We start from the raw sequence: 26,647 nt of genomic DNA on the forward strand, positions 1-26,647 counted from the left end.
AAAATAAAACACTTTGCACTTTGACACGGCACTCTGTAAATCCATTTCGTTCAAGGTTTTTTTCCTCGGAAAGCAAAATGATGTACCTTGGAAAAAAAAAAAAAAAAATAAAAAAAATAATATATATATATATATATATATATATATATATATATATATATATATATATATATATATATATAAAATAAAAAAAATAAAAAAAAAATTGCAGAAAATAAATTGCTGCCATACAGCACCAGATGTGTTGCATTTTTATTTATGGCAGAAAAAAAAATAGAGAATAAAAAAAAATAATAAAAAGCCACTTTTTACGGTTAAAATTAATGCAAACTTTGGCAAATAGAAGGAAAAAAAAGGAAAGAAAAGGATTTTACAGCGCACTAGATTTATCGACCGAACTGATGTCTTTTCACTTCTCATACACGCTGATTGTCCATGAAGAATGAGTGTGATTTTTTTTTTTTTGTATTTTTTTCGTGTATTTTTTTTTTTTTTGCATGCTTAATGAGGGGGTGACATTTTTTTGTTGTATGAAACAATTTCCATTAGTGCAGTTGTGAACCCTTTCAGGTCGACCTTTATTTTTGGAAATAATATTGCTTTTTTTATATCATTGTTACATTCCAGGCACTCCATGGGTAGGAGGTGAGCGACAGGATGAGTAATGTGAGGAATGGAAAATCCCTACGTATCAGACAGCACAGTGGGTTCTTCTAAGTCAAAGCAGATAGATGCTGGAGGTAAAAACCGCAAAGGAGACTTGTCTAAATTTCGCTTGCCAGATGAGAAATTCTAAAGGCGTGAAACACAAGTAAGAGACACTTAAGGCTACACCGAAGAAGGCTGAAGTCCTTTGTAAAGAACTTTTTTTTTTCATGTAATTTTTTTTAATTTTTTTATATACTTTATGTCAAAAATATTTTTGGCCAAGATTATACACGAACAACATTACTCCGCATGCACTTAGATGCATTTTTTTTATTTTTTTTTTACAGCGTATGGATGATTTTTAGACTTGACAGACGTTGTCAGCAGTACCGTAAGCTATGCTAGGGGGTGCCACTTATTTAGAACTGCTACATTACACAGGTAGAGATAGATTATAGAGTTGTTGTTGTTTTTTAGATATAGAATATAGATGGTATTGGCGGATGCTTGTTGGTGCATGATGGTGAGTTTAATGCTGCCCTTCTTCAGGCCTGACTGTTCAGTATATACACACATACATGTAGAGACATATAGGTGTGCGATGCAGCTATATACTTTTTTTTTTTTTTACATTTTGTTAACTTGCTATTATATTGCACATAAGACAATTAGATCAGGACAAAGTTAAAGGCATTCAGCATGGAACATCGGATTCACGGACACAAGCGGTTCATCGATCACACGATCCACTACACGACAGTGGCATCCCTATTTCGTGGTGTAGCAAAGTTTGAGACATTGAGACTGGGTAACCTGTACAGGATGAAGGGGTGACCTTCCACAGTAGATGGGGGAAAAAAAGTGGCCAATGCATTCGTTCTGTGCTAATCGGAACATTAAAAGAGGATTAAAATCTAAGTTGTACTGAAAGGGTTTCCTGCAAGACAGTGTCTTTAAGAAAGATACAAGCATATAAAAGAATATGGATCTCTACAGTCCAATCAATTGCTATGAAATTCTAAGGTGCAAAATAATCCATAACCTGGAGAAGTTATCCAGTGTAGCACATTATTTGTACTGAAAACTTGCAAGTTACTCTTTGGAAAAAAAAAATCAGTGGCGGATGAATGTACCTTTCTTGTTTTTTTCTTTGTGTTTTTTTTTTAGTTTTTTTTTTTTTTTTTTTAAATAGAATACCTCAATATGTTTAATAATAAAAGTAAGCTCTACAAAAAAAAAAAAAAAAAATCTTTGTATTACATATGGTACAAAATGCAGAGTATGTTGCAGCCCAAAGAGCGGCAGATTTTTTTTTTTTTTTTTCTTTTTTAATATTTTCAGTCATTTTATCAGGAAGACTTAAAATTAGAAAATCATGTCATCTCCACAGCTCATCCTTTTGCTATGTTGCTATGCCATCCGCAACGTGTCCCCAAATGAGAATTTTTTTTTATTTTTTTTTACAAAAAGGAAAGCACTGTACGACTCCTTTTTATTTTAAAATCCCGTTGGTGCCGTTTGCTTCTCGCAAGCTAGGCCGCATGGTCTTCCTTGGTGTTGTCACTCCACAAAACAAACAAACAGGAAAAAACAAAAAAACGTTCCGGGTAGGTGATGTATTCGTCTGCCAAAGTTTTCCTGTTAGCTTCTCAATGCTGTGAAATGAATTTCAGTTAAAATTCCTGAGTGCCAAACTGAGTAAACTAGGTCAATTTTGATCAACAAATATTCTGGCAGATGACAGTGAGGTGTGAGCATGGTTGCGGCACGTTTCATGCACTTTGGAAACCTTTTTTTCTCAAAAAGAAAATAAAAACTTTTTTTTTTTAAAAAAAGAGCAAGAGACAAAGCTTTCCACACGTGTTACGTGTCTGGTGAGTGCTCTCCTTCTAGTGCGCTAGGTTCCGTCTGACTTTCCTCCTCTTCCACCTGTTCATCAAGTGGGATTTCGGTTGATTCCGAGTCCTGGGTACAAAGGGTCTTTGAGTCACTACAACTGGTGTCCTCTTCCACTTGACTCCCACTGTCCTTTTCTGTGTCTGACTCCCCATCTTCTTCCAGTGTAAGTTCAAACTGGAATTTCTCCGTTTGGCCTTGCCTCCCTTCTTCCTGCTCATCGGGCGCAGGGGATGGACTCTGGGGAATTGTGCTTTGATACCACTCTCGGTTGTCCTCCAGTGTGTCCAGAATATCTTGGGCATCTGGGTGAACAAGGTCTGCCCATGTCTCCCATAACGGATGAACAATGTAGTCTATGAACCCAACCTAAAGAAAGAAGAGCACAACAATGGTCTTATGTTCAGGATAGATTTAGTTGAGCCATAGCATTAGGAGCAATTTTAGATCAGATTTTTCTTCAATCCAACACCCAAAGTGACTATCACTTTCCTTTTTCATGACACCCCTTTATACTGTTTATACTGAATGTCTCATACAGACAACCTCTATTTATATACCAAATTCGGCCACATGTATGTCACAGAGAGCGGTCCTCCCTTTAGGACTTTCCTCTAGGAGTCTGAAAGAACAGATGTCAATGGCAGACTCCATTCGCAACTTCCTCTAGCAAGTTCAACTGTGGCAAACGTATTCAGAAAGAGATAACCCCCATTAAAATGGAATTGCTCTCTTAAGGGAATTTTCCCACCATTGGTATATATTTCCCAACTAATGGTATATTGCTAAGATCTGCCATCACTTCCTGAATGGAGGGAATCTAACTGTTGGGACCCCCAATGGTCATCAAGGCAATGGAGCCACTTTGCTATTTAAAGTGGTTTCCCAAACTTGACTTCAACTTTTTAAAGTAAGAGTACCCTAGCGGTCAATTGGTCACCACAGGCCAGGCTTCTCTAAGCAAGTCTCTGATGGTTTTGCTCTGTATTAATAGATGGCCAGAGTAGGGGTATGAGGGGTATCATCTGTCATGACTGGTTTATAATCAATAGTTGGGCAAAATGGGCGAGACAAAAGCCTAACGTGCATGGCCAGCATTGTTGGGCGCCATTGACTAAATAATTACTTTATTTTGGTAGACCTATAGTGATCATGAGCAATTCACTTTCTGCAGGATAGCTGACATACTAAACACTTTACCTGTGACTTCTCCACAGATGCATTGTGCTTATCACACATGGGGCTTATTTCCATCCCTCGTTCTCTCTCCCGATCTCCTTGCCTGAAGAATTCCTCCATGATTCGGTCCGTCCAGTGTCGGTACAGCTGCAGTGGTTTAGTTGGATTACTGAGATCCGCACAATGCACCATATTCTGCAGAACCTAAAATAGACATAAAAACACTGTCACCTGCTGTGATATTACACAGGAGGCACAAGTTGTCTGTTTCATTTACACTTTTCTTAGCTGCGAAGAGCCGTCTAGAAGAGTCATGTTGCGCAGCTTCAATCGGAACTAGATAAATAAGGAAGCCATCCAGCATTACCCATATATGAGCATATAATATTTCTCTTATCAGGTAATACCAGGTAAAACATGACCGTAACATAACACAGTTCTCCAACCTGCACTCTCCAGCTATTGGGAAACTACAACGCCCCTTGTCAAATGTCAACATGAATCTATAACATGCAATGTAATATTTGGATTTCACTAAGCCTAGAAAACATGGCCTGCTGATCACCACTATGGTCAATATGTTGTATGACATGGTGGCCATTTAAAATGACCAGGGAGAACATACAAACTCCTTGCAGATGTTGTTCCTGGCGGGATTACGAACCCAGGACTCCAGCGCTGCAAGGCTGTAGTGCTATCCACTGAGCCACCATGTAGCCCCAAGGGGGAACGCTTTTGTCTGTCTACTACTGTATACTGCGGGTTGTATTAGTTTGCCTATCAATCACCTGACTCTCTAAATAGGTGACCACCATTTTAGCACATAAGGAGCCAGTACCTGCAAAAAGGTAGTCACAAAACATTTCTATCTGATGTAATTTTTTATTCATTCTACACAGACTTGTCTTTAACAATAAATGTAATCATTCCGATTTACAATAACAATGAAGACTATGTAGTCTTACCTGTATTCTATCCGAATAGTTGTCAAGGAGAAGGACTCCCGAACTTGTCACTTTCTTGGTTTCAACCATCGTTTTTAAATCGGCCAGTAGATTCATATGCTTTGACATGTCTGTTGCAAGCACCTAAAAGACAGAACGCAAATCTTATTACTAAATCATATCCGGTCCTATATACAAACCATATATACACACGACGATACAGCTGCTAAGCTTGGACTCAAACCTCCTGTGTTGTTTGAATGGAGAATTTGTTTTCCCATGCCCCAAGTGAAATGCCAAAATTAGTCTCCAAGTCCTAAGGGCAGATACTGAGCTCACTATGCCTGTCATTTGTTAGGGTGTCAGCAATGTAGCGGTCCTGTCTCACAGCTGCGGTGAGGAATACAAGATAAGGCTGGGCATGAAAAATGGCAGAGACAGCAAGGAAGGGAATAAGGAGAGGACTCCACACATCATCTCGCCACAAGTAGGTCATGGAAATTCCAGAAGATCTCACAGATTATATATGAACCTGTGAACGGTGGGGGCTTCCCTGTTATTTAACAGACCTATATACCGTGAAGCCTCTGCAATAAACCACCTCACTAACTAGGCCACAATTTTTGGGGCAGATTTTCATTTTTCCATACTAGACATCTTCTCTAGATGCAGTTTTGGGTGGTCGTCTCAAAGATGCTTCAGTGTATATAGGCAGGCTGTATATTGATCAGTCAATGGTAAGGAGTCCACAGAGTTAATCTTGGATGTTCCTTGTGGATTCTGCTGCCTTATATCTAAATACAGCTCACAGAAGACAAGAAATGTTCTTGTGAAGAAAGGAGAGAATATAGCCCGCCTCTCACACCTTTCTGCAAGATGAAGACTATTTTCGTTACTAAGGGAAAGAGTGAGAATGTAAAATATAGTGGGAAATAGAAGCAGAAAAGCTATAAGTCTCAGGCCGCTTCGGCAATACGTCCTAGAATGGAATAGGCATGCTGAGACTAATTCTAAACCAGTGGGTGTGAAATACTGTGATAAAGCCATCGAGATTGCAAGGGATGTTAGCACACAGCACACAAAGGGTGAACAACCTTAAAGTACAAGAAATAAATCCCCTATTTTTAATCTGGTTGACAACTATGTTTCTTGGTACGTCACGGACTGAAAGGTTCTCACAGCGACTCTTATCCCTAGCATAACATCCTTGTAATATAATATGGGAAAGTAAAAGATACAAGTCATAAGAAGAGGAAAACTCGGGAAATGAAGACCAACATGGCGCCAAACCCTGTCCTAAATATAGGCTTAGGTTCACATGTGTGTTGGAGACTCCATTAGGGTTATGACGTACAACAACATACACCTTGCCACAAGCCCTTCATTGTCCCTAATAGGTCAATGGGATCTAGCAGTGTCCCTGGTTTATGCTGTGTGATGGGTCTTTCTTCATAAATGGAAGTCACAATGTAGATGTGAACAGAGCCTTAGTGCTTGTCCATGCTCCAAATTGTACTGAGCCATATGGGGCAAATCATTGAATCTGGAATCCCCTTGTATGTTCGATACACATACAGAAAAATAGTGCTACTGTATGTTCCACCAATGTCATATTATGCATCTAATCTCTCCTAAGAGAATTTTGAGCAGAATCAAAGCACGTAGGGTGGCACACAAAGCTCTAGGGCAGGAGACTGTGCTGATAATATCCAAGGCACAGATACAAATCTGAATTTAAGAAAAAAATAAATAGTAAGGGCCTTTACATTTACATTAACATGGAGGTGGGGGCACACACATGACATTCTTCTTTGACCAGGATATCAATGGGGTTGCGGCACCCTGCACTTCCAATGACTAGCTGTTCTCAGTTGCCAATGGGACTATACAGTGGATGGAGCCAGAAGCAGATGGCTTAGTACACTGTGTGGTGGCAATGGCGGAGTACTGCAGTGTTCACTGGAGCTGAGCAGCAATAATGTCCAGTACACAGTAGGTAGAGCCATCTACTCCTGTCTAGTGCCAGCAACAGCTGATCAATGAGGGTGCTAGGTGTTGGACCGCCACCGATCAAATATTGCTAGCCTAATCTGTGGATATAAATATAAAATCCCAGGAAAGATATAGTGCAGGTAGTGTACCAGTTTTTAGCACTGTTCTCCACCCCTACACACCTAGCTTCTTTGACTAAAAAAAAATGAAATTCTTCCAGAAGTCAATTTTTGCCCAATATCAATGTTTACGTGACGTCCTTTTAGGAACGAACAGAATGTGAAGGTGCGGTTTGGTGCCGATCTGTACTCACTATGTCAATGACCATTTTCCGTAATGATTGTCTCTGCTTTTTGGTCAAGTTCTGGAAAATGTCACAGTTCTCTTCTTGTAGCAGCTTGAAACCCACAGCTAAATGGTGGTTCTCCAGAACTGATGAGTCATTGTACATCAAGGCTAATTCTGAGTCTGGAAGAAAATCAAGGATTGCTGTTAAGAGACGCAACACAGGGGACGAGAGAAAAAAAAAATGGCTGAAACTTGTCTATGTTAATTATAGGATATGATTGCCTGATTGCTTCAATTGCAATGAAGCAGCGTGAATCCATATAAATAAGGACAGGTCTGACGTGATAAATGATAGCTGTGGTGTCATGTGTTTATTACCCTAAATGAATCAAGGAACAGAAGCTTTAATCACACTGGTCCAGGCACGCTGCCAGCCACAGACCCTGCTACAGATATAATGACCCCTGCCAGTACCTGACCTCTATGGCACCGCATGACTGACAGCTGCGCTTCTCCGCAGGATGCCAGGCAGCTACACGCCGCATATTAATAAGGTTGAGCAATCCGTCATAGAACAATGAGCTAAGGATTTGCGACACGATTTCAAAGCAATGAACAGATTGTTACTTGGTAAATCGATAGAATATTCCCGGTGGTCGACTAGGCTACAAGAATATATTAACAAAGACCGCTGGGTCCACGGGTTATTGTGTATTGTATGGCAGTATCAGGTAGAACAATTAAACTATTAAAGGAGTTCTCCAGCACAAAAAAGGAAATACTCGAGCCAGAGCTTGGGGACCCTGAGGAAGCCTTAAATGGGTTTCTTGGCTGATCAGTCGATGTTCTATTTTATGGCAGATCAGCAGGGGTCCAAAACCTAGAATTCCCTTGGATCGACTGAAGCGACAGCAGCCATGTGCATTGGAGCCAAATGGAAAAAAATTTTCAGCACAAAGGGTCTTATAATAAAACTTAGCTTTTATTGAAAAAGCATAAAAACAGGCACCAGATATAGGAAACAAGATGGTATTGCCATGAGTAAGGCCGGGTTCACACGGAGTTACGTGCCGCGAGATTTGGCACGTAGACGCCGCGTGACCCTTTGCGTGCCGTACACGCTCCCATTCATTTCAATGGGAGCGGGGAGCGTATGCGCCGCGCTAGTTTGCGGCCGTGCATTTATTCACGGCCGCAAACTAGCGCGGCGCATACGCTCCCCGCTCCCATTGAAATGAATGGGAGCGTGTACGGCACGCAAAGGGTCACGCGGCGTCTACGTGCCAAATCTCGCGGCACGTAACTCCGTGTGAACCCGGCCTAAGGGACGGATGTCCTGAAACGCGTAGGCTTGTCTGCTCAACTTAAACATGCATATTCTTATGGAACATACTATGTAAGTTTTTCCTCTTGTTTCCTATATCTGGTGCCTGTTTTTATGCTTTTTCAATAAAAGCTAAGTTTTATTATAAGACCCTTTGTGCTGAAAATTTTTTTCCATTTGGTTTCTATGTTGTTTGCCCCAGCCGGGGGTGTGCTTTTTCGTGCACTATAAGGTCTAGCTGACTCACGTTGATATTGGGGAGCTGTGGACTATATGTTTTTTTCTCCATGTGCATTGGAGACATGGCCTGTGAGATGAATGGGATGGGTTTGTGAAGAGGCCACATCACTAGTCCAAACACTGCTGTCTCCTAAGACAATGGGGAGCTCCAATGTAAGACCACTGGCGATCTTCATTTGATGACCTACCCTATAAACCCATTTAGGCTAAGGCTCCATGTTGCGGAAAGGCAGCATTTTTGGTGCGGTTTTTTGAGCCAAAGCCAGGAGAACTTCCTATATATTTCCCATTCCTTTGGTAGCCATCTTGACTTTGGCTCAAAAAAACGCAACAAAATCTGCAACAAAAAAAAGCTCTGGGGCTTTAGCCTTAAGGTTTGTTTGTGGAGAGCCCCTTTAACTGCACTTATATTAGATTATTAAGCAGTGCAAGATCATTTGTCTTCCTCTAAAAAGGACAAATAATAAAACAATTGTTTCAACTATTTTTTTTCCATAAATTGGAAAAACTTTCTTAAATAAACTGATTAATATAAATAAAAAATAGAATATTACAATAAAAATAAAAAATTAGATATAAAAAAAAACTCCAGCTGAAGAATTGTGTGTATTTTGCTAATTTATATGAAATAAAAATGACTATAGTGATGGACAATAAAATGAATCCCGTGGACACGATGTACCTTGTGTATAGCACACAGAAAGTACACAACAAACTAAACCTGATGATGTGAAGAGGTTAAGGATCTGAACGGAGTACATGATATACTATAATACTGCACTCCACTCTGACATTCTCTCCACTCATTTGCTAGATGACTCACCGCATTGATTTGTGCACTCTAGGGTATCCCTCTGGTTACCAGGCACGCAGCCGAAATCCAAGAATTATATTTAGGTACATAGAACACAAAATGCCGCAAACATACTATCCACCTATATGTAAGCCCCAGGAGCGGAGCAGTCAGAAAATGATAGAGCGCAGTGTGGCCTCGCACCGCTGGAGTCCTAGGTTCATATAAGACCAAGGACACCTCTGCATGGAGTCTGCATGTTCTCCCCAGGTTTCCCGGGTAGATGGTGAGTCCTATATAGGTCAATATATGTAAAGCACTGCGGAATAGGATGGTGCCATGCAAGTAAGCGCAATAAGTAAATATGTTTTATAAAAAAAATTGCTTGTGTATTTTCTCCTATGTTGTTAGGTGAGCAAAAGGCGAAGGAGGAACTTGCAATAAGTCCAGATGGAATGCAATAAATAGATATCAATGAACTGCACCACTATAGTGATATAGTCACACTGAGGGTGTACAGTGGCTTATATCTAACTATTCACTTTCATGTGATCCTCTCCGGCCTCTGCACGGCCTAAGATGTCCGTCAGCCCTGGGTTCTCTCTTGCGGTTCTCCCTAATAATCTACAGTGAGCCCCCTACTCACCACAAATTTAGTGCTGCGGATCTGCAAGTTGCAGACCGTAAAAACCACTACGGTCGTGTAAGACCAGCCTAACCCTTCACTGTGACTCGTAGCTCCCTGACAAGTTCATTGCCACTCTATGGCACCTCTTGGTCCCGTTTCCCAGCTGTGTCACACTTTCTCGTGATCCATCTTCTACACACTAACCCGCAACATTAGGTATACACCCGCTCTTCAATGATTGCAACGTATCATACATCTTATGGATAGAGGATAAATATTTTATGTGGCCTTACCCCTTTAAAGCTGGATTCAGATAACACAGATCCACTATTGACAGGTGATGGGGACATTGGAGATTGTCGCTTCTCCGTTCCCTTTATAGCAAACACTACACAAGTCACGGAGAACACCCACAACACTCTCCTATATAAGTCAATAGGTTGGTTTCTTACTTGAGTGGATCAATAGCTTGCATCCTACACACTGAATTGTGCAGTAATACAAACAGGATACATTTGCTCTGACTGTTTACGAGAGGATAAAGGGCACCGGACGCACTGAGTAAATATGTTCTTTGCGCTATATTAAAATGTTTTTCGCCATTTTTTAATGGTACTGAAGAACAGTAATAACAAAAACACATTAACACATTGACTTACTTGTGTTGATTAGAAACTGGTTGGAGACACCAGGGTGATCAACATCGTGTATTGCACTTGCAAAGATTGCAGCAAGAATTTCCAGATCTGTGAAAACAGCCTAAAAGAAAAAACAACAACATACAAATCAATAAATCCATTTATCTCAACAGCTGAATAAACAGGTTATATACTGAAGTATATGCTAATAGCAATGATGGAGATGGTGGATAAAGGGAACTAAAACAGGCTAACAGAGTGGCCACTTTTAAAGACAGAGCTCTGATAATGGAGGGTTTTCTTATGAGCCCGCTTTCCCTAGTAGGGCACATATGGACATCAAAGAAGGGTCCCGCTCTGTAGCGGAGTCACCCATTCTGGCAGACTCCACCGGCCTTGTATTACATAGTTGGCTATGCATTAGAATAGCCACGACATAACACTACAACTGCTGCAGAGGCATTGCCTAGCTGGCTGCACCTTCCTCAGGTTAATTGTCAGGAGTGGAACCCAGCAGATCATCCCAGGGGCCACATGCTGTAGCTCAGCTACTGTAGCTCAGCTCCTATTGAAGTCAATAGGAGCAAAGTTGCAATAATGTCACCTAGTCACTATACAGGGAACACAGCTGCTTGCTTCCAGATCTATCCACAGTATCATACACGGACCCTTGTACCCTTGGACAGCTGATCTATGCAGTGGCCCTGGCACCCCAGCGATCAGATATTTAAGATCTATTCTAAGGATGATGGAAATCCCTTTAAGTAGCCTTTCAAACATCATGGTGGTAGGAGGAGGACATTTGCTTGGCTCATTTTAGATACAAATTGATTTAGATCCAAAAAGTTTAATTTCTTCCCCAAAATTTTTTACCTCCAAAGCAGGGGTTGATAGCAGCACATGAGTAGACTGAGCAACGTCCGCTGCATGTATATTATTATGGTAAGCGACGTCAGCGTGATAGTGATCTTCTAGAGTCATTAAATACGTAATTAAAGTGTCTACTGGGATTTTAAAGGTCTTCAACAGATCTCGTTCCTGGGGATAAAAAAAATATATATATACAAAAAATGTCATTAAAAAAGGTGAAAAAGAACTAAAATATAATAAAATTTATGTAACATTTTTGCAACTGAGGAAACAGTAATAATAAAAAAAAAATTAAACAAAAATAAGTAAAAATTCATTAAAAAAAAACAAACCTTACCTGAAATATCGTATGAATGACGACTGTAAGAGGTCGGTTTCCAGAATATTCAGCTACTTTAAAAATGTTAAGGCCCCATTTGTTCACATCTTCAAGTTCCTAAGTAAAATGACAAAAAAAAAGCAGAGAGCGATTATCATTTTTGGATAAACCACAAGATTCAGTTCTCAGTTCCTCTCCGCTAGAGGTTCGGTACACACCGCCTGGAACATTCTGTTAGTGCCATCATTGCTGATAGTTCAAAGAACACATGGTGAGTAGGAGGATGTCATGAATTAATTACCGCAACCAATCTAAAGGACGTTGTGCTGCCAAAAATATTAAAAATGAGTAAAAATAGCTATCAAGACGAACAGAAATTTTTTTTAAAGCAGTGCTCCATCAGAAGTAGTGGTAAGGGAATAGGGAACATATATGGAGAATTTACGGCTTGTCGATTAAGTTAAAGGATATTTATAACCTGGCTCCGTACAATATTTACAGATTACATTGCGTTGTGCCATTCCTCTTGAAAATTGCTGAATAAAATGGGTGCTACCATTCCCGTGGACATGGTTGGGGGAGGTGTTACTGTCAACACTGATCGGATTGTTTAGGAACATCCCCCTCAACTGGTAACGCCCAGTTGTCTATTTATGTAGGAGCCACATGCTCACGAAATGTTATGTAATGAAAAATACAAAAATTTACAGAAATAGACATGTCCGCAGAGTCTCAATAAGCAGAATTATAATGAATATTGTCACTATTTTTCCATATCTGTCTAAATTTACATGGACAATTACCTTCCCCGAACAGTTAGGCAGTTTTTGATACTGTTCCTTGGCCGACCCTCTATCTACAGACAACACTGCACCCAATGGAATAAGATCTAATAAGCTACTTGTCAATAAACCCATAACATATAAACCTTATTGGAAAGTTATCGGCTCTGAAGTCACCTCCAAATGGGGATTTCTTCTGATAAAATATTGGTCTCGTTATTTCCGTCAGAAATTGAAAAAAAAATTAAATATAAATATATACACACGATATCTCACCTTGGCTAGAGATTCTTCATTTTCACTTTTGACTCCAAACCTTGGAATATTTGAATTTGTCAGACTAGAGCTGTGCATTAGTTTCTTCACCCCGCTAATCTGTGACATGGGCCTCTTCTTCTTTTCCTTTTCCTTCTGGGCCGGCGTCGGCATCTCCACTTCATGTTGTTTATCTATAAATACACGCACAATTTATGTTCCTCTGATAAGTCACCTAGTCAAGGTATAGAAAGACACAAGCAGTGACTATTGACTGGCTTCAACATCGGCCTCCTCTCCCTTCCCAGTCTTGGGGGGTCTTTAATGGTGGACATTGGATGAATGGGATGTGGCAATTAGATTTCCATTTCTGGATGAAGATTTATTTTTAAGGGGATGTGTATCTGAGCTATGAGGGTAGGGATCCTTGTAGTCATGACTCTATTCTAGCCAAAAACTGAAGGTATGTCTCCGTCACAATGACCTATTATATGGCTACCATATTGATAGGTAGTGTGCAATACTTCATTTCCCCTGTGGGGGCACTGTAGTTTGATTCAACAACAGATTACAGCTGATTGCTATAAAAACAGATGCCCTGTAATCATATTATGGCTGGGGACTGTTTTCAAAAAGGGATCCTTTTCAATCCTGAAAAGCCCAATTCCATAAATAACCTGATGTCACCTTGTGTATTTTAGTGTTTAGTCAAGCAAATTCATTCAGCCACTCCAAAGATATAAGCCATTTTAGCCAAGGGAGCGGTAACATTGCATGGCATACAGCACATATAGCTCCCATCTCATATAAATGTCAGAGTTCTGGCCCACTTGGCTAGTAGACCCTAATTTGCATCAACAGTGACAGGACTTGGGAATGGCTGAACGGATTTGTATAAACAAAGACACCAAAATACTCAGGGTGACAGCGTCTATCAGATGATTTACGTCATTGGGATTTTCAAACCCGTGACAGGCTCTCTGAGGAGCAATTTTATCCAAATTCATCCATAAATGGCTCATGGGTTTCATTATGGACCACACAGGTGACAATTACATTGAGAATTCTAAATCAATGACTTGTACGGATTGTGCTGCATGAATAAGGTGGAGATGCCCTTTAAGAGTCCAAGCAAGCAGAGGCTTTTTGTCAATGCTGCTTTCCGTGGTTGGCTGGGTTGCCATTATAATGCATTCTGACAGATTAGTTTTTTTTTAATGTTTTTATTTAGATTGGGAGTCATATTTTTAGCCTACAGGAGACAATGTAGGTCATCGAGCTGATGGTCCCTGGAATCTTGACTTATAGGCAGTAAATTATAACTGTAATGAAAGGATACAGAAGGTACTGTATATTCCTACACAGTAATAAGGAAAATAGGAGAAGCCCATAGACCCTACTGAAATAATTGCAGTATAATTCAGTACGGGGGCACCCTTTGATATTTATCATTTCAGGCGGATGCGCACAGTTCAGACGGATCAAAAGGGAAAGTCCTAAATACAAGTGTCAGGTCAAGTCATGCGGAAGCACAAACATGTCTGAAAGAGCTCACATCTGCTGTTACACTCCATGGGATTCCCTAGTGCTCCCCCAACAAAAATGATTCAGCCAGGCAGAAAGAAGCCATTAGTTATGCATCCTGGATGGGCAAGATGAAAGCCGAGCTTGAATCGAACAAAGCCGTATCAGATTCATTCACAGAAACACAATGCTTCTCAATCACAATGTTCCCTCATTGACAAAACCGGTGTGTTGTGAAATCACCGACGTACGTGGTAGGACATGACATGTGTATGTGCTAGGACGTGATCCATGTACATGGTAGGACATGATGTTCTGTACGTTCTATTAAAGAGTGCTAGTCACCCACTGCGTTGGTTCAACCTCGAATAATCAGATTACAGGATATTCATCTCGATTTCTCCTAGAAGTGGCCATACACATTAGATAAAGGTCAGTCAATCCCGCTGGTTTCAAGAGGATTGGCAGCCGACCATCTAATGGGTATGGTGTTGTCCTGACTTTAACCTCAGATGGAAAAAACATGGTCAAGCATGATCGACTCAACACCTTCCATCTGTTTTTTCTCGAGGTACCATAGTCACCATCGTGGTTTATCAACAGTTTATTCTCCTTTCTCTACGAAGAATACATGTACCCCTGGCTGAACCAAGCATGCACTTGTATATGACGAGAAGGTGGGGGAGAAGCATACTGCCAACAGCTATTTAAACTCTATGCCCAACTTAGGTTGGATGGATCTTCAAATTGTACTAGGAAATCTCAAGGTTTCTCTAGACTACAGTGAACGGCAGGGCTGTGGAGATGGAGTCAGGGTCAATTTTGGAAAAAGTTGGAATGCAATGGCTCCAAATGGGGCTTACAGAGGAATCACTACCTAGCCCTGGAGGCTGAAGGGCCCATAGGCCTCTATACAGTATAATAAGACACCAGTATTATAGACAGTACATGGTAAGTGGGGACCCTGTTACAGATTTTGTATCAGAGCTCAGGAGCTTCTAGTGAGTCCCAGCATCTGCCGAAATGCATGGAAACCAATTTCTTGCACTAGAAGATGAGTAACGCTTCATCCTACCAAGTGTTTACATGGCAGTCCTTCCACCCACAATAGATGACTATATAGGTTTTCTAGAAATATGAAAGTCATCAATGTATCATCGGTGGGGTTTGCCCCCATCAATGAGCAAAAATGTGATGGGGCACATCTGTAAGTGCATCTGTGTTTGGTAATGCCATTATGCCCTCCCCCCCTGAGCTTCCCTCAGCCCCCTTTGTTCTGTCGACCAAGGGAAGCCATTGAAATATCAATTACATATTTCCCGGATCGTGGCCGTTCAGCTAGCCGGTTTATTTGAGGCCTCATATTGTAATTTTTAATGCTTGTTATATCACTCGGGTTTATTAATGTAATTTGTTAGGCTGACAAATTACCAGTCAGTAAATGAGGGCACCGGGGATGTCTTAATGCTACGACTACAGCATCAAACGGACAGCAAATCATTAAGGAGGGCTTTAAGAATCATCTTCTGGTAAATTGTCATCTGGGACTATAAAGAGATTTTCACAACTGGAAATCCCATATAAAGAAATAAAGCAAGTCTAGAGATGTCGGAGAGCTGGAGACGTTGCCGAATTCATTGGGATTTCCTAAAGATGTCCCTGCCTGACAGCCTGTCCACAATAAGGACATCATGGTCGGGTTTGTGACTATAGAAAGTTCCTATATTCATGGACGTATTACCATACTGTCATCACTAAGACGGTTTGAGAAAATCTTTAAAATTTCCAAAAATTTTTTATTTAGACTTCCAAAAATATTTAACGTTTAATGGTCTACACATTTCATTGCGGCTATTTTTATGGGGAAACCTCTCTGCCTTGCGTTTCAGGTCTATTAAACAGGCGAATCACATTGAATTCTCCTTGAAGGTTTTAGTCACGTCCTGGAGGGATTTCCAAGCTGATGCGTATACATTGCAGGGGGAATCCATGGCTCCCCGCCCCCCATGCGGCTGTTTGGACGCAGGGTATTTTCTCTTTCAGATGTTGACAGTGTCATATTTATCAACCCTCAACCCTCCCCCAATGTCACCTGCCCACAACATAAACCAGCGTCCAAAAAGTAAAAAACTAATGCATCTTATTGGCAGATGTGATCATTTACTACGGTAATACTAATTTTTCATAGATTTCTGCGGTGAGCATGTAGCTATAGCCTCAAACAGAACAGAATGTCGTCCAGGGAGATTTATACGTAACATGCATAACAACATACAAATCACCAATGACAATTCCAGGGGTGAAGAGGTTAATTTGTGATGCTGACGCACAGTGTTCTGGCTATAACGCTCTGCACAGCAACCTTCATAGAACATCAATGCATTGGGAATTACAGGGATGCCAATTAACAGGAAAGGACAAAAACAAAGGAGTGCTTGGGTAGAATCTACTCTGCGGATGACATAAGCCGCCCTTATGTAAGGGGATGACATGTTGACAGCAGGTAAAGCAGGCTTGATGTCACCTCCGCAGGATTGCTGTACTGCATACAAACATAGGCAGAATTAATAGGAGGTGGGGGAAACAAAAACTTGGTTCCTCTTACCTAAAAAGGTGTTTGAAATATATTCCGAGACCTGGTTGCCCGACCGGCTCATCTCCGATAGATGGGTGAGCTCCCGATTGAGCATTCTCTTGAACTGTAAAATAAATAGGGAATAATAAATACATATGGTCCAATATTTCCTACAATGTATCATGACAAATGTGGCAAAGGTATCAAAATGGCGGGGGAGATACAATAAATTTGTTGAATTTTTAATTTTTTTTAATGTAGATTGTGAGCCCCATATAGGGATCACAATGTACATTTTTTTCCTATCAGTATGTCTTTGTAGAATGGGAGAAAATCCATGCAAACACGGGGAGAACATACAAACTCCTTGCAGATGTTGTTCCTGGCGGGATTCGAACCCAGGACTCCAGCACTGCAAGGCTGCAGTGCTAACCACTGAGCCACCGTGTTGCCCAAGATAAACATCTTGTGACAGAATATCACAAAATCATATATTATTTTAAACTGATCATCTGGTGACTTCTTATCATCTTATACATTGAACCAAGAACAAAAGTGAAGAAGTTCCAAGTTTGTCACAATCACAACGTGTTCTTCGCTAAGGTTTTATGTATTGTCACTCATGCATAGTGAAATGATGCAAATTTACTAAAGAATTTACAACATAGGTCAGACAACTAAAATGACATGAAATGCGTGACAGGTTTCTACATTTTTGGGATGTTTTTTTTTATTGATGCCTAAAAAAGTTGTTGCTTTAAGGTGACCAGAAGAGTCAGAGTCTTTCCTAGAAAGGCCTACACCCTTCTGCAAATTTTTTAAGTACTTGTGACACAAAATTCATACAATCTCAGGACATGATAACGAAAACTTTGACAAGATGCAATGCACATGACAACCACTACATGGCAGTATATAGACACATGTAGCATAAACAACTCCTGACAGAGTATTGCAAAACGACAGGCCATGCAAGTTGGAATATATTGAGTCAAGAGGAATGATAAGAAGGGACACATTTGTCCCTGGCTCTTATGGCAGTCTTTGCAAATCCCTACAACCTTTCCGTAGTTTTAATTTAGTTAAAATCAATTCAATACAATATAGCACCATGCTAACCAAAGCCTTGGAAGACCTGCGAGTGGCCACACATAGACACATATCACATAACACTGCGAGGCATTATTTTGAGAAACAGCGTTATCTTGAAAAGCTGATCATCTCACGACACACATACAAGAGGAAAGGTTAGGAAGGATACATCTGTAACCATGACCTCAGATCTAGCTATTACTGAAATTCTAAGTGTTCGTTCTTATCATCTATCCTCCATTACCAAGAAGAGATAAAAATATCATCAGGGTTTCTGCCAATTGTAATATCTAAGCATACAATGTGGAGTTTAAATAAAGAATAGACTCAGGTTATCTGGTCATGTATCTGACTACAAACGTTAAAATGTCATGGAAAGACATAACGTAGTGATATAAGTTCCTCAATAAATTTATGAATTAGGATTAGATTTTACAGGATCCCCCAAGAGCCAGATTGTGCCAATTAATATTCCACATCCACCTCTCTAGCCGGCTAATCTCCACATTATGTCACCAAAATCCCTAATGTACCTCACTCAAGGTGGAGAAGAGAGGAAGTCATTAGCCTGCCAGCTGCGGTATTGATCACTTCCTTTCTACCTTCTGCTACCTTCTACATTAAGGATTGTCAAACCAACAATAATTAGGCCAACTGCCCCATGCGAATAGATTCAACATGTAGGTGCTTGGCTATCGTCACCAGTCCCATTCAGAGTACCCAGACACATCTACCCAACAAGGTAAAGTCATCTTCAAAACCAACGATGGGACATTTCTGGTGGACTCATGAGATCAATGGTTCTATCTGCTATCACTAATGGATGATCATTCATAGGAATATTGAAATGTAAAGAGGAACTCTGAGGAGAACATCATAAGATCAGACGAATACTGTAAATGTAAAGAGAACTTTATTCTACTGATCAATCCTTATAAACAAGGAGTTTGATAGAAAGCGCGCAAATAGGTTTAGGTGACATGGTCAATCTCCAAGCTATACAGTGTATTGAATATCCATTTTGCAGACGGTGTTGTTGATCATAGTATGGCGGAGCCACATACTGTATGAATAATGGCTGTAGGATGTTAGACAAGACTAGACCAGATCATGGTCATGCTCCCTAAACCAGACAGGACCGTCCATTCTGGGGCACAATTTTTTAAGCCATATTCTCTTTCTAGATCAGGACTGTCCAACTCTACTGGAACTATTGCTGAAAATTGAAGGTCTTTCGGAACTTTTTAATTGAATCATCATCAATGGAAGCACTGTGGGGGTCCGACACCTCGGAGCCCCTTGGCTCAGCTGTATGAAGCAGCTATGTGGTCACATGGCCTGATCACAGGTGAGTCCCATTCGAGGGAGTGGAATGGGCTGAGCTGTGATACAGCGCTATGCGTGGTCAGTTTTGACAAAGCTGCGGGTCTCTCTAAACAGCTGATCAGCCTGGGAGTTGGACACTTGGCTATTTTTAACCGATGAACTATCTTAAGTCCTGCTAAACCTCTTTACGGACTGTCCTGGCAAATTCAAGACCACTGGCATCTATGATACAGATGTATAGTAACAAGAGGGTAGATTTAGCATGGGGCAATATATTCACTAAACAAATACATGAAGCCTCTCCAAAAGACCACCTCTTTGAGAAGACCACTCCCTCCAGACCAGAATTTTACAATTATCCATACTGGACATCCTCTTTGAGAAGATCACCCTCTCGAAGACCAGTTTTCCATACAATCTTGGTTGGTCATGTCATAGAGGTCTCACTGTAAAGTCAGTAAGTTCGTACATAAGGTGCCCGACATTCAGTGGGCACATAATATAGGGCCACTCCATACATACTGATTGGTGTGTAGTGCCAGGGTGCAAGGGGACCTGTAATTTAGGCAAATGCTTTGTCCAGTGGATATAAATAATGCATGGCTTTACGACAACGGTCAATAGACATAGTTCTCTGAATTCAGCGGGCACATACAGTTCATGACGTGACTGTATTGAATGGGTAATATAGGACTGCATTTACTTCGCCCTGCACATACACAGGAATTCAGATAAACACTTCATGCCTGCATCACTCCATGATACCTTGTAGGCAGCGAAGAGGACGATTATGGCGGCAGAGAATTTACCTATGATGTAATGTACATTGCTGAGTAATCGGCCATTATACCTATTTACTTACATATACATGCCTCTATGTGCCGTCATACTGTTTGTTGTTATCTAGGACTGAATCACATATATACAGTGAAAGCAAAGACCACCCCCCATTTAGACTAGATTCCTGAGATGGATTTTTAGTTCCACCATATAGCATCCATACTGGCCATATTGAGGACGCTGTTCAATGCCATTCTTGTTGGCTACAGTGCACATACATGGTTAGGAATTCTTGTGCACAGTCAGGGGGTTCTCTAGCATCTTATCCATGGTCAGGCCAAACATTTTTGCATCATATAGCAATGAGTTAATGCCAAGTATTCCCTCCTAACCTGCATTATCTCCACCGCATTATATTAATATTACATTCAGGAGAACTATAGCCTGCACCCAGCATGAATCTTTGATATGGCTGCCGAGGACGTCTTTCAGTCATCATCATTAGGTATAATGGCAGAGTGATTCCCTGCACACGTAGGATCAGATCAGCACATATTCACACAAAGGTATCCAGACAAACAATGGCCCTCACATCTTAATATACAATCACGTCAAGAGCGACAAGAAGTGGTTACAGGGTAATGAGCTGAATATCAATCTCATGCCATATGTCATCTAGTGAATGGGTATAATAAGGTGAGTGCGGGGTAATGGAGACTGCGCGGAGGCGAAGCTCAGACCTTGGCTTTATTGTAAAAATGCTGACATTGTCTTCTTACATGTGCACACCAGCTACAGTGCAGAAGACAAGCCTAAATGGACTACAGTACAGTATATAGACCGGACTCCGATTAAATACAGAATACATAGGATGGACCATTTTAGTTGTCTCCTATGCCAGTTTTTTTGCAATTGCCATTTTGGCACCAACAACCGTTTTCCAACACAAGCCAGCCAAATGATAGAACTGGCAAGCAACCAATGGTTAATAGCCCGGGGGCTTTATAAAGGTACCATAGCGTAGCCCTGCTTAGTATGCAACAGTCACATCCCAGTAAACAAGCAGGTATAATGCACATCATACAAGCAGATAAAGTAGCGAGAGCTCATAGAGCATATTTCACAGGCGGTCATTATAATCAGGTTTATCCCCCTGTGTATCACGAAGGTTTCTAAGAATAGGTCGGATCAATACGTGATAATTGCATACAAAATAATTGGTTTGGAGGGGATTCATACTGCTCCTCTAGTCCTTGGTCAATAACCCCATAGCCACAGGCCGTGTAGTCACTACAGGGACAGCGTACATGTTATGTATGTAAACAATCCATGTCCATGCAGCCTCTGCTGTCATCCATTAGGTGTAGTAGTCATGCTAAGGTCATACATTGCAGGTATTAGAGAAGATAGCCCAATATGGGGGCTGCATAGCACGCAGTGCACCCCTAAAATGGGTATGTGGGTACATCTACACAGTACACATTCTATATCATGTATATCCATATGACACCCTGGATCGAGCAGAAATGATTTACCTTGATGTAGCCCCAGGATACAGACAGCAAATAGTTAGCTTCAGGCATTTTGAATGAGATTTGCTGTATACCAGCAGAATAGCAAAGCGAAATATAATATGATCTCAGTTTATTTCAGACTTCTATACGGTCACTTTGTCCCGGAGTTGGCTTTAGGTGCACAAGCTGCATTTTGGCACGAACTCCCATTGAGCAGCGTTCAGATTGTAAGAATACCATTTATATAAATCCAGAGGGCTGTGATAGTCCAGGACCAGCAAGAATAAAAAGACAGCTATAGAAGAGGAGAAATCCAGGGAGCCGGGAATCTGCATGTTTGCTGTGCGCCAGATCCTAATGAATAATAGATGCCAAGATGCTCAGCTACTGAGGAGGGTCTCTGTGCCAGCAGCACAAAATAGGGACCTTCAAGGAAAGCCATAAACAGTGCATGGAGGGTCCGCCCAGAAACCTCCTATAAAGCCAATGAAGGTGCTTCTAAAGGCAGAGGAGACGGGTCTATGGATGCAATTTTCTGATTGGCCAAAGATGCTAAATCTCCTTGGAGCGGCAGCAGTTCTCTCTCGCTCGGTGCCTTGTAAATGACATTTAGTAATGGAATCCCTGTAGCCCCAGCTATCCAGATAAGATTAATTAGTGCGCGTCTTCCCTTCTCCTTCTATTGTGCCTTCTAAATTGCCTTAAAGCCTGCCATCGAGGAGGGGTACATGGCATTCTCAGTGATTTGCAGGTTTTACATAGAATATGTATGAGGAAGGACAGGGGCACTCTCATAAGATTATATACTCAGGAACTGCAGATAATACAAATACACATGGCGAATACGGCTGGCGTTTCCCATAACTTATTTGTTTTATGCTGAACTGCAGGTACAACCATTACTGAGAGTTATCATGGTACATAAGATAGTAACTCTAAGGGCTAGATCACACGGGGCGGATTTTGAGGCGGAATCCGTCCCCTCACAATAGAGGTCTATGTAGACCGCTAGCGTTCATCTCTCCACTAGCGGTTTCTTCCCGCTAGCGAAAAAAGCAGCGAGCTACCCTTTCTTCAGGCGGATTCACCTCACGACAGCACCCTCCAAACAAGGTCCATTCATTTGAGCCTAAGCCAGATCGGAAAGCCGCGACGGGATGTGTTCACGCGGAACCCCGCATGAACTAACCCTAACAAAGTGGGCTCTGCTACCGAGGTTTATCATTACACAAGCAGGTTTGACCACAACAACATCATAAATGGCCAACACCAATATCAGGCCAGTTTTGCAAGAGTGTAATAATGAGCCCATATTAAAGGGGTTTTCCAGGACTTAAACTTAGGGTAGATCATCAGTTAAATATCAGCAGGGGTCTGGAACCCGGGACCCCCGACGATCATCCGTTTGAGGCAGCATGAAGTTCCCCGTTTTACAGGTCATGTCATGTTCACAGTCCTAGGTTTCACACCCTCGTTGATCTTCCATTGATGATCTATCCTTAGAATAGGTTATCAATTATTATGCCTGAAAAACCCCTTTAGGCCGGGCCCCAAGTAACGGAAACACTGCAACTTCGATGCGGCATTTTATAGCCCCTGTAAAGTGGATGAGATTTTGGCTAATCCATCCACACATCACAGAAAAATATCTGTAGCGGAGGTGCTGCGAATTCAGATGCCATTGTTTGTACATCGCAAAATGTCAATTATATCTATGGACATGCTGGCAGTTTCCGTATAGGTATAATTGAGGAAGAAAGTTCACAGAGGAAATCTCAGCAGACTTTCTGTGAAAAGTGCTGCAGGAAAAACCACAAAGCGTTTCCACCACGTTTTTTTTCGCTGCGGCGCAGTACGTGGGGACTTACAACACACATTGTAACACACGCAAATGACAATGAGGTACAAACACTGCCCAACACTGGGCTCTGTGGATCCCATTTCTATTTTTTTTATTACAAACAGGACCCTGGTCCTTCAAATGGATTTTCCGTAGGAAAGGCTTTCAATATCAGGTCAAATTACTGTATGTCCAGCCGCTGGATAGTGAAGTGCTTGTGTACTGCACAACAGACAGAGCTGCCCATGACTACGTCAATCCATATATAATAGCACTCAGAGAGGAGTTGGTGACCCGAAATACGCACGTGCTGCAAAATGTATCAGATAGTAGCAGCAAAAAACCCCAAAACTACCACAAAGAGAAATACGTCTTGATAGGATATGATGTAATGCTAGTAATACTATGATCAATGGGGTTCCCTTATTGCGTGAGCAAAGGGAACTTTTTCAATGCACAGTAGTGTTCCTGTCTACCCATTGTGCACAGGGAACTACAACACAGGCTCAACTTCACGACACTACCACATAGTGTAGGATATATATAAATGTATATAAATATACATAAAAATGTTTAAAAAAGAAGCATGCTATGTTAGAAAAAAGACAAAACATTAAATAAAGATTAATACAACTATAGGCTAATTTGTCGAAATTATGGAATGATGGTGAATCTATGACCGGCCTGCTAAAATGTCTTCAGGAGTCCATCAAATCCAAGAAGAAGCCAAATGGACATGTAAGTAAGTGCAGGGCTTGTAACCTTAGATAAGGTCACAAAGAGAGACTGGACATACATAATATACATGGGAATGTCAGACTGATGGACCTCAAGGACTTGGGATTATGTTGTGATAAATGAGGAGTCAAAAGCGGAACAAGATCCGTGACAGTCCCCTTAAATTTAGTTTGAAGATGTGAGACAATGCAAAGGGGTTATCTAAGGATATCTATGTCTAAATTCAGAAGCTTTGACCATATATTTCTTCTGGAGTGGCCACTGCAAAATGAGTTGCCAACTATGTAATACACAGACAGCCGGAGTCTACCAGAACGAGAGTCATTGTTCTCTGCCCTAGCTCAAAAAGAGGGGTACCGAATAGGCGAGCCTTCTCTAGGACCTCCATACGCCTATGTATGTATGTATGTATGTATAATGCCTATGTAGGTATGTATATATTAGAGGCTAATTGTTTTTTTTTACAAAAAATATGTCACAGCAAAATAGTTACATAAGTAAGTAAATACAATAGATAGATAGATGGATTGAAAGATATATGGATTTGATTGATAAATATTAGATACGTACTGTACATAGACACATAGATACATAGAAAGTGAGATACACAGAAAGATATTAGATAGATAGATAGATAGATAGATAGATAGATAGATAGATAGATATTAAAAAGATATTAGATTGATAGTTATTAGATAGGTACTATAGACAGACACACAGAAAGATAGATAATGATCTAGATAAATGTTATAAAAGAAACATGTTAGAAAGATATATACCTATTAGATAATTAAATAGATTAGATACATGGATAGATAGATAGATAGATAGATAATAGATAGATAATAGATAGATAGATGGATAGATAGATATGAGATAAATAGATAGATAGATAATAGATAGATAGATAGATAGATAGATAGATAGATAGATAGATAGATAGATGTTAGACAGATTAGATAGATAGATAGATAGATAGATAGATAGACAGATAGATAGAAAATAGATAAATAGGAGATAGATAGATGTTAGACAGATTAGATAGATAGATAGATAGATAGATAGATAGATAGATGTTAGACAGGATAGATAGATAGATAGATAGATAGATAGATAGATAGATAGATAGATGTTAGACAGATTAGATAGATAGATAGATAGATAGATAGATAGATAGATAGATAGAAAATAGATAGATAGATAGATAGATAAATAGGAGATAGATAGATGTTAGACAGATTAGATAGATAGATAGATAGATAGATAGATAGATAGATAGATAATAGATAGATAGATGATAGATAGATAGATAGATAGATAGATAGATAGATAGATAGATAGATAGATAGTAGACAGGCACTGTAGATAGAGACATAGACAGAAGGATAGGCAGATACTGGTATGGATTGACAGAAAGCTAGACAATGATATAAATAGATGTTAGAAAGATACAGATTAGAAAACTATATATCACATAGGTATTGCACATATATTGACAGATAGATAGATATTGGATTAATAGCTATTAGACAGGTACTGCAGACAAACACATAGATGGAAGGATAGACAGATAATTGTATAGACAGAAATAAGATAACCATATAGACATATATATATATATATATATATATATATATATATATATATATATATAGTATCTATTATAGTCTATGTATAGAATGTCATAGACGTACAATTACTATAGATGAAAAAAATTCAGGAACAAAGGAGTAAAGCAGAGAAGTCATTTCTGTGACTTGTTAGCAAAGTTAAGACATTCTTCCAGGTGATCAGAGCCAATTTCTAAACACACAAAAGCGAGGCGCGGAAAGGTCTGTGTGGCAGGATTGAAATGAGATACTTACATCCAAATAACTCACCATTACCCCAAGTAAAAGCACGGCTTGTGAGCAGTCTATTTCTGTCTGGACAACTCTTACAAAGGGATTGTTAGGGTTGAAGAAAATGCTATTTTCCGCTCTTTGGATGTTAGCTTTTTCCTTTTTGGGTTACAAAATGGCCTCATTGCTCCATTTGATGAAATTATGACACTACAGAGAAAATGATTCTTGTTCAAAGGAATATGTATTCTGTGGCAGTGGGAACAAATAGAAGTATCCTGCTATTAACCCCCTTCTTAAATATATACAGACCCATAGCTAGTTATCAGGTTTAATAAACTGCAATTAGATCCGTCTTTACATAGAAATCTAGCAAATATAGAAAAACATAAAATATGTCTAGAAGTTGCTATGCACATCCATACTGGCTTTCCATTGTCTGTGGATCTTGTCAACATTCTGAGCCCTCAAAACTGCTGACAGTGTTATATAGGGGTGAAGGTCATGGAGGTTATATTCAGACAGAATGCAAATGGACGTTATATAGCAAACACAGGTAATGGATCTTCATCTACTGTACATATAGACAATGGACCCTCCATCTACTGTACAGACAGTGAA

The 26,647-nt window shown here is 40.3% G+C and overlaps 1 protein-coding gene across 9 annotated transcripts in view; it reads right to left on the reverse strand.

The window, feature by feature from the left end:
• Nucleotides 1-209: 209 nt before the first annotated feature.
• Nucleotides 210-26,647, reverse strand: part of PDE4D (phosphodiesterase 4D) — a 919,557-nt gene continuing 893,119 nt past the window's right edge. For 8 of the 9 annotated variants that reach the window (XM_075269766.1, XM_075269764.1, XM_075269765.1 and 5 more), the window contains 9 exons: nt 16,926-17,019; nt 12,818-12,990; nt 11,778-11,876; nt 11,444-11,608; nt 10,592-10,691; nt 6,973-7,127; nt 4,689-4,811; nt 3,745-3,927; nt 210-2,913 (listed from right to left, as the gene is read on the reverse strand). In XM_075269766.1, the coding sequence (XP_075125867.1) occupies nt 2,512-2,913; nt 3,745-3,927; nt 4,689-4,811; nt 6,973-7,127; nt 10,592-10,691; nt 11,444-11,608; nt 11,778-11,876; nt 12,818-12,990; nt 16,926-17,019 (1,494 nt within the window). In that variant the 3' untranslated portion in view covers nt 210-2,511. Of the gene's footprint in view, nt 2,914-3,744; nt 3,928-4,688; nt 4,812-6,972; nt 7,128-10,591; nt 10,692-11,443; nt 11,609-11,777; nt 11,877-12,817; nt 12,991-16,925; nt 17,020-21,628; nt 22,058-26,647 lie in introns of those variants that run through there. The other variant, XM_075269772.1, reaches the window with a different exon arrangement.

The sequence above is a fragment of the Leptodactylus fuscus genome, chromosome 1 (assembly GCF_031893055.1).
Source record: "Leptodactylus fuscus isolate aLepFus1 chromosome 1, aLepFus1.hap2, whole genome shotgun sequence".
Lineage (NCBI taxonomy): Eukaryota > Metazoa > Chordata > Amphibia > Anura > Leptodactylidae > Leptodactylus > Leptodactylus fuscus.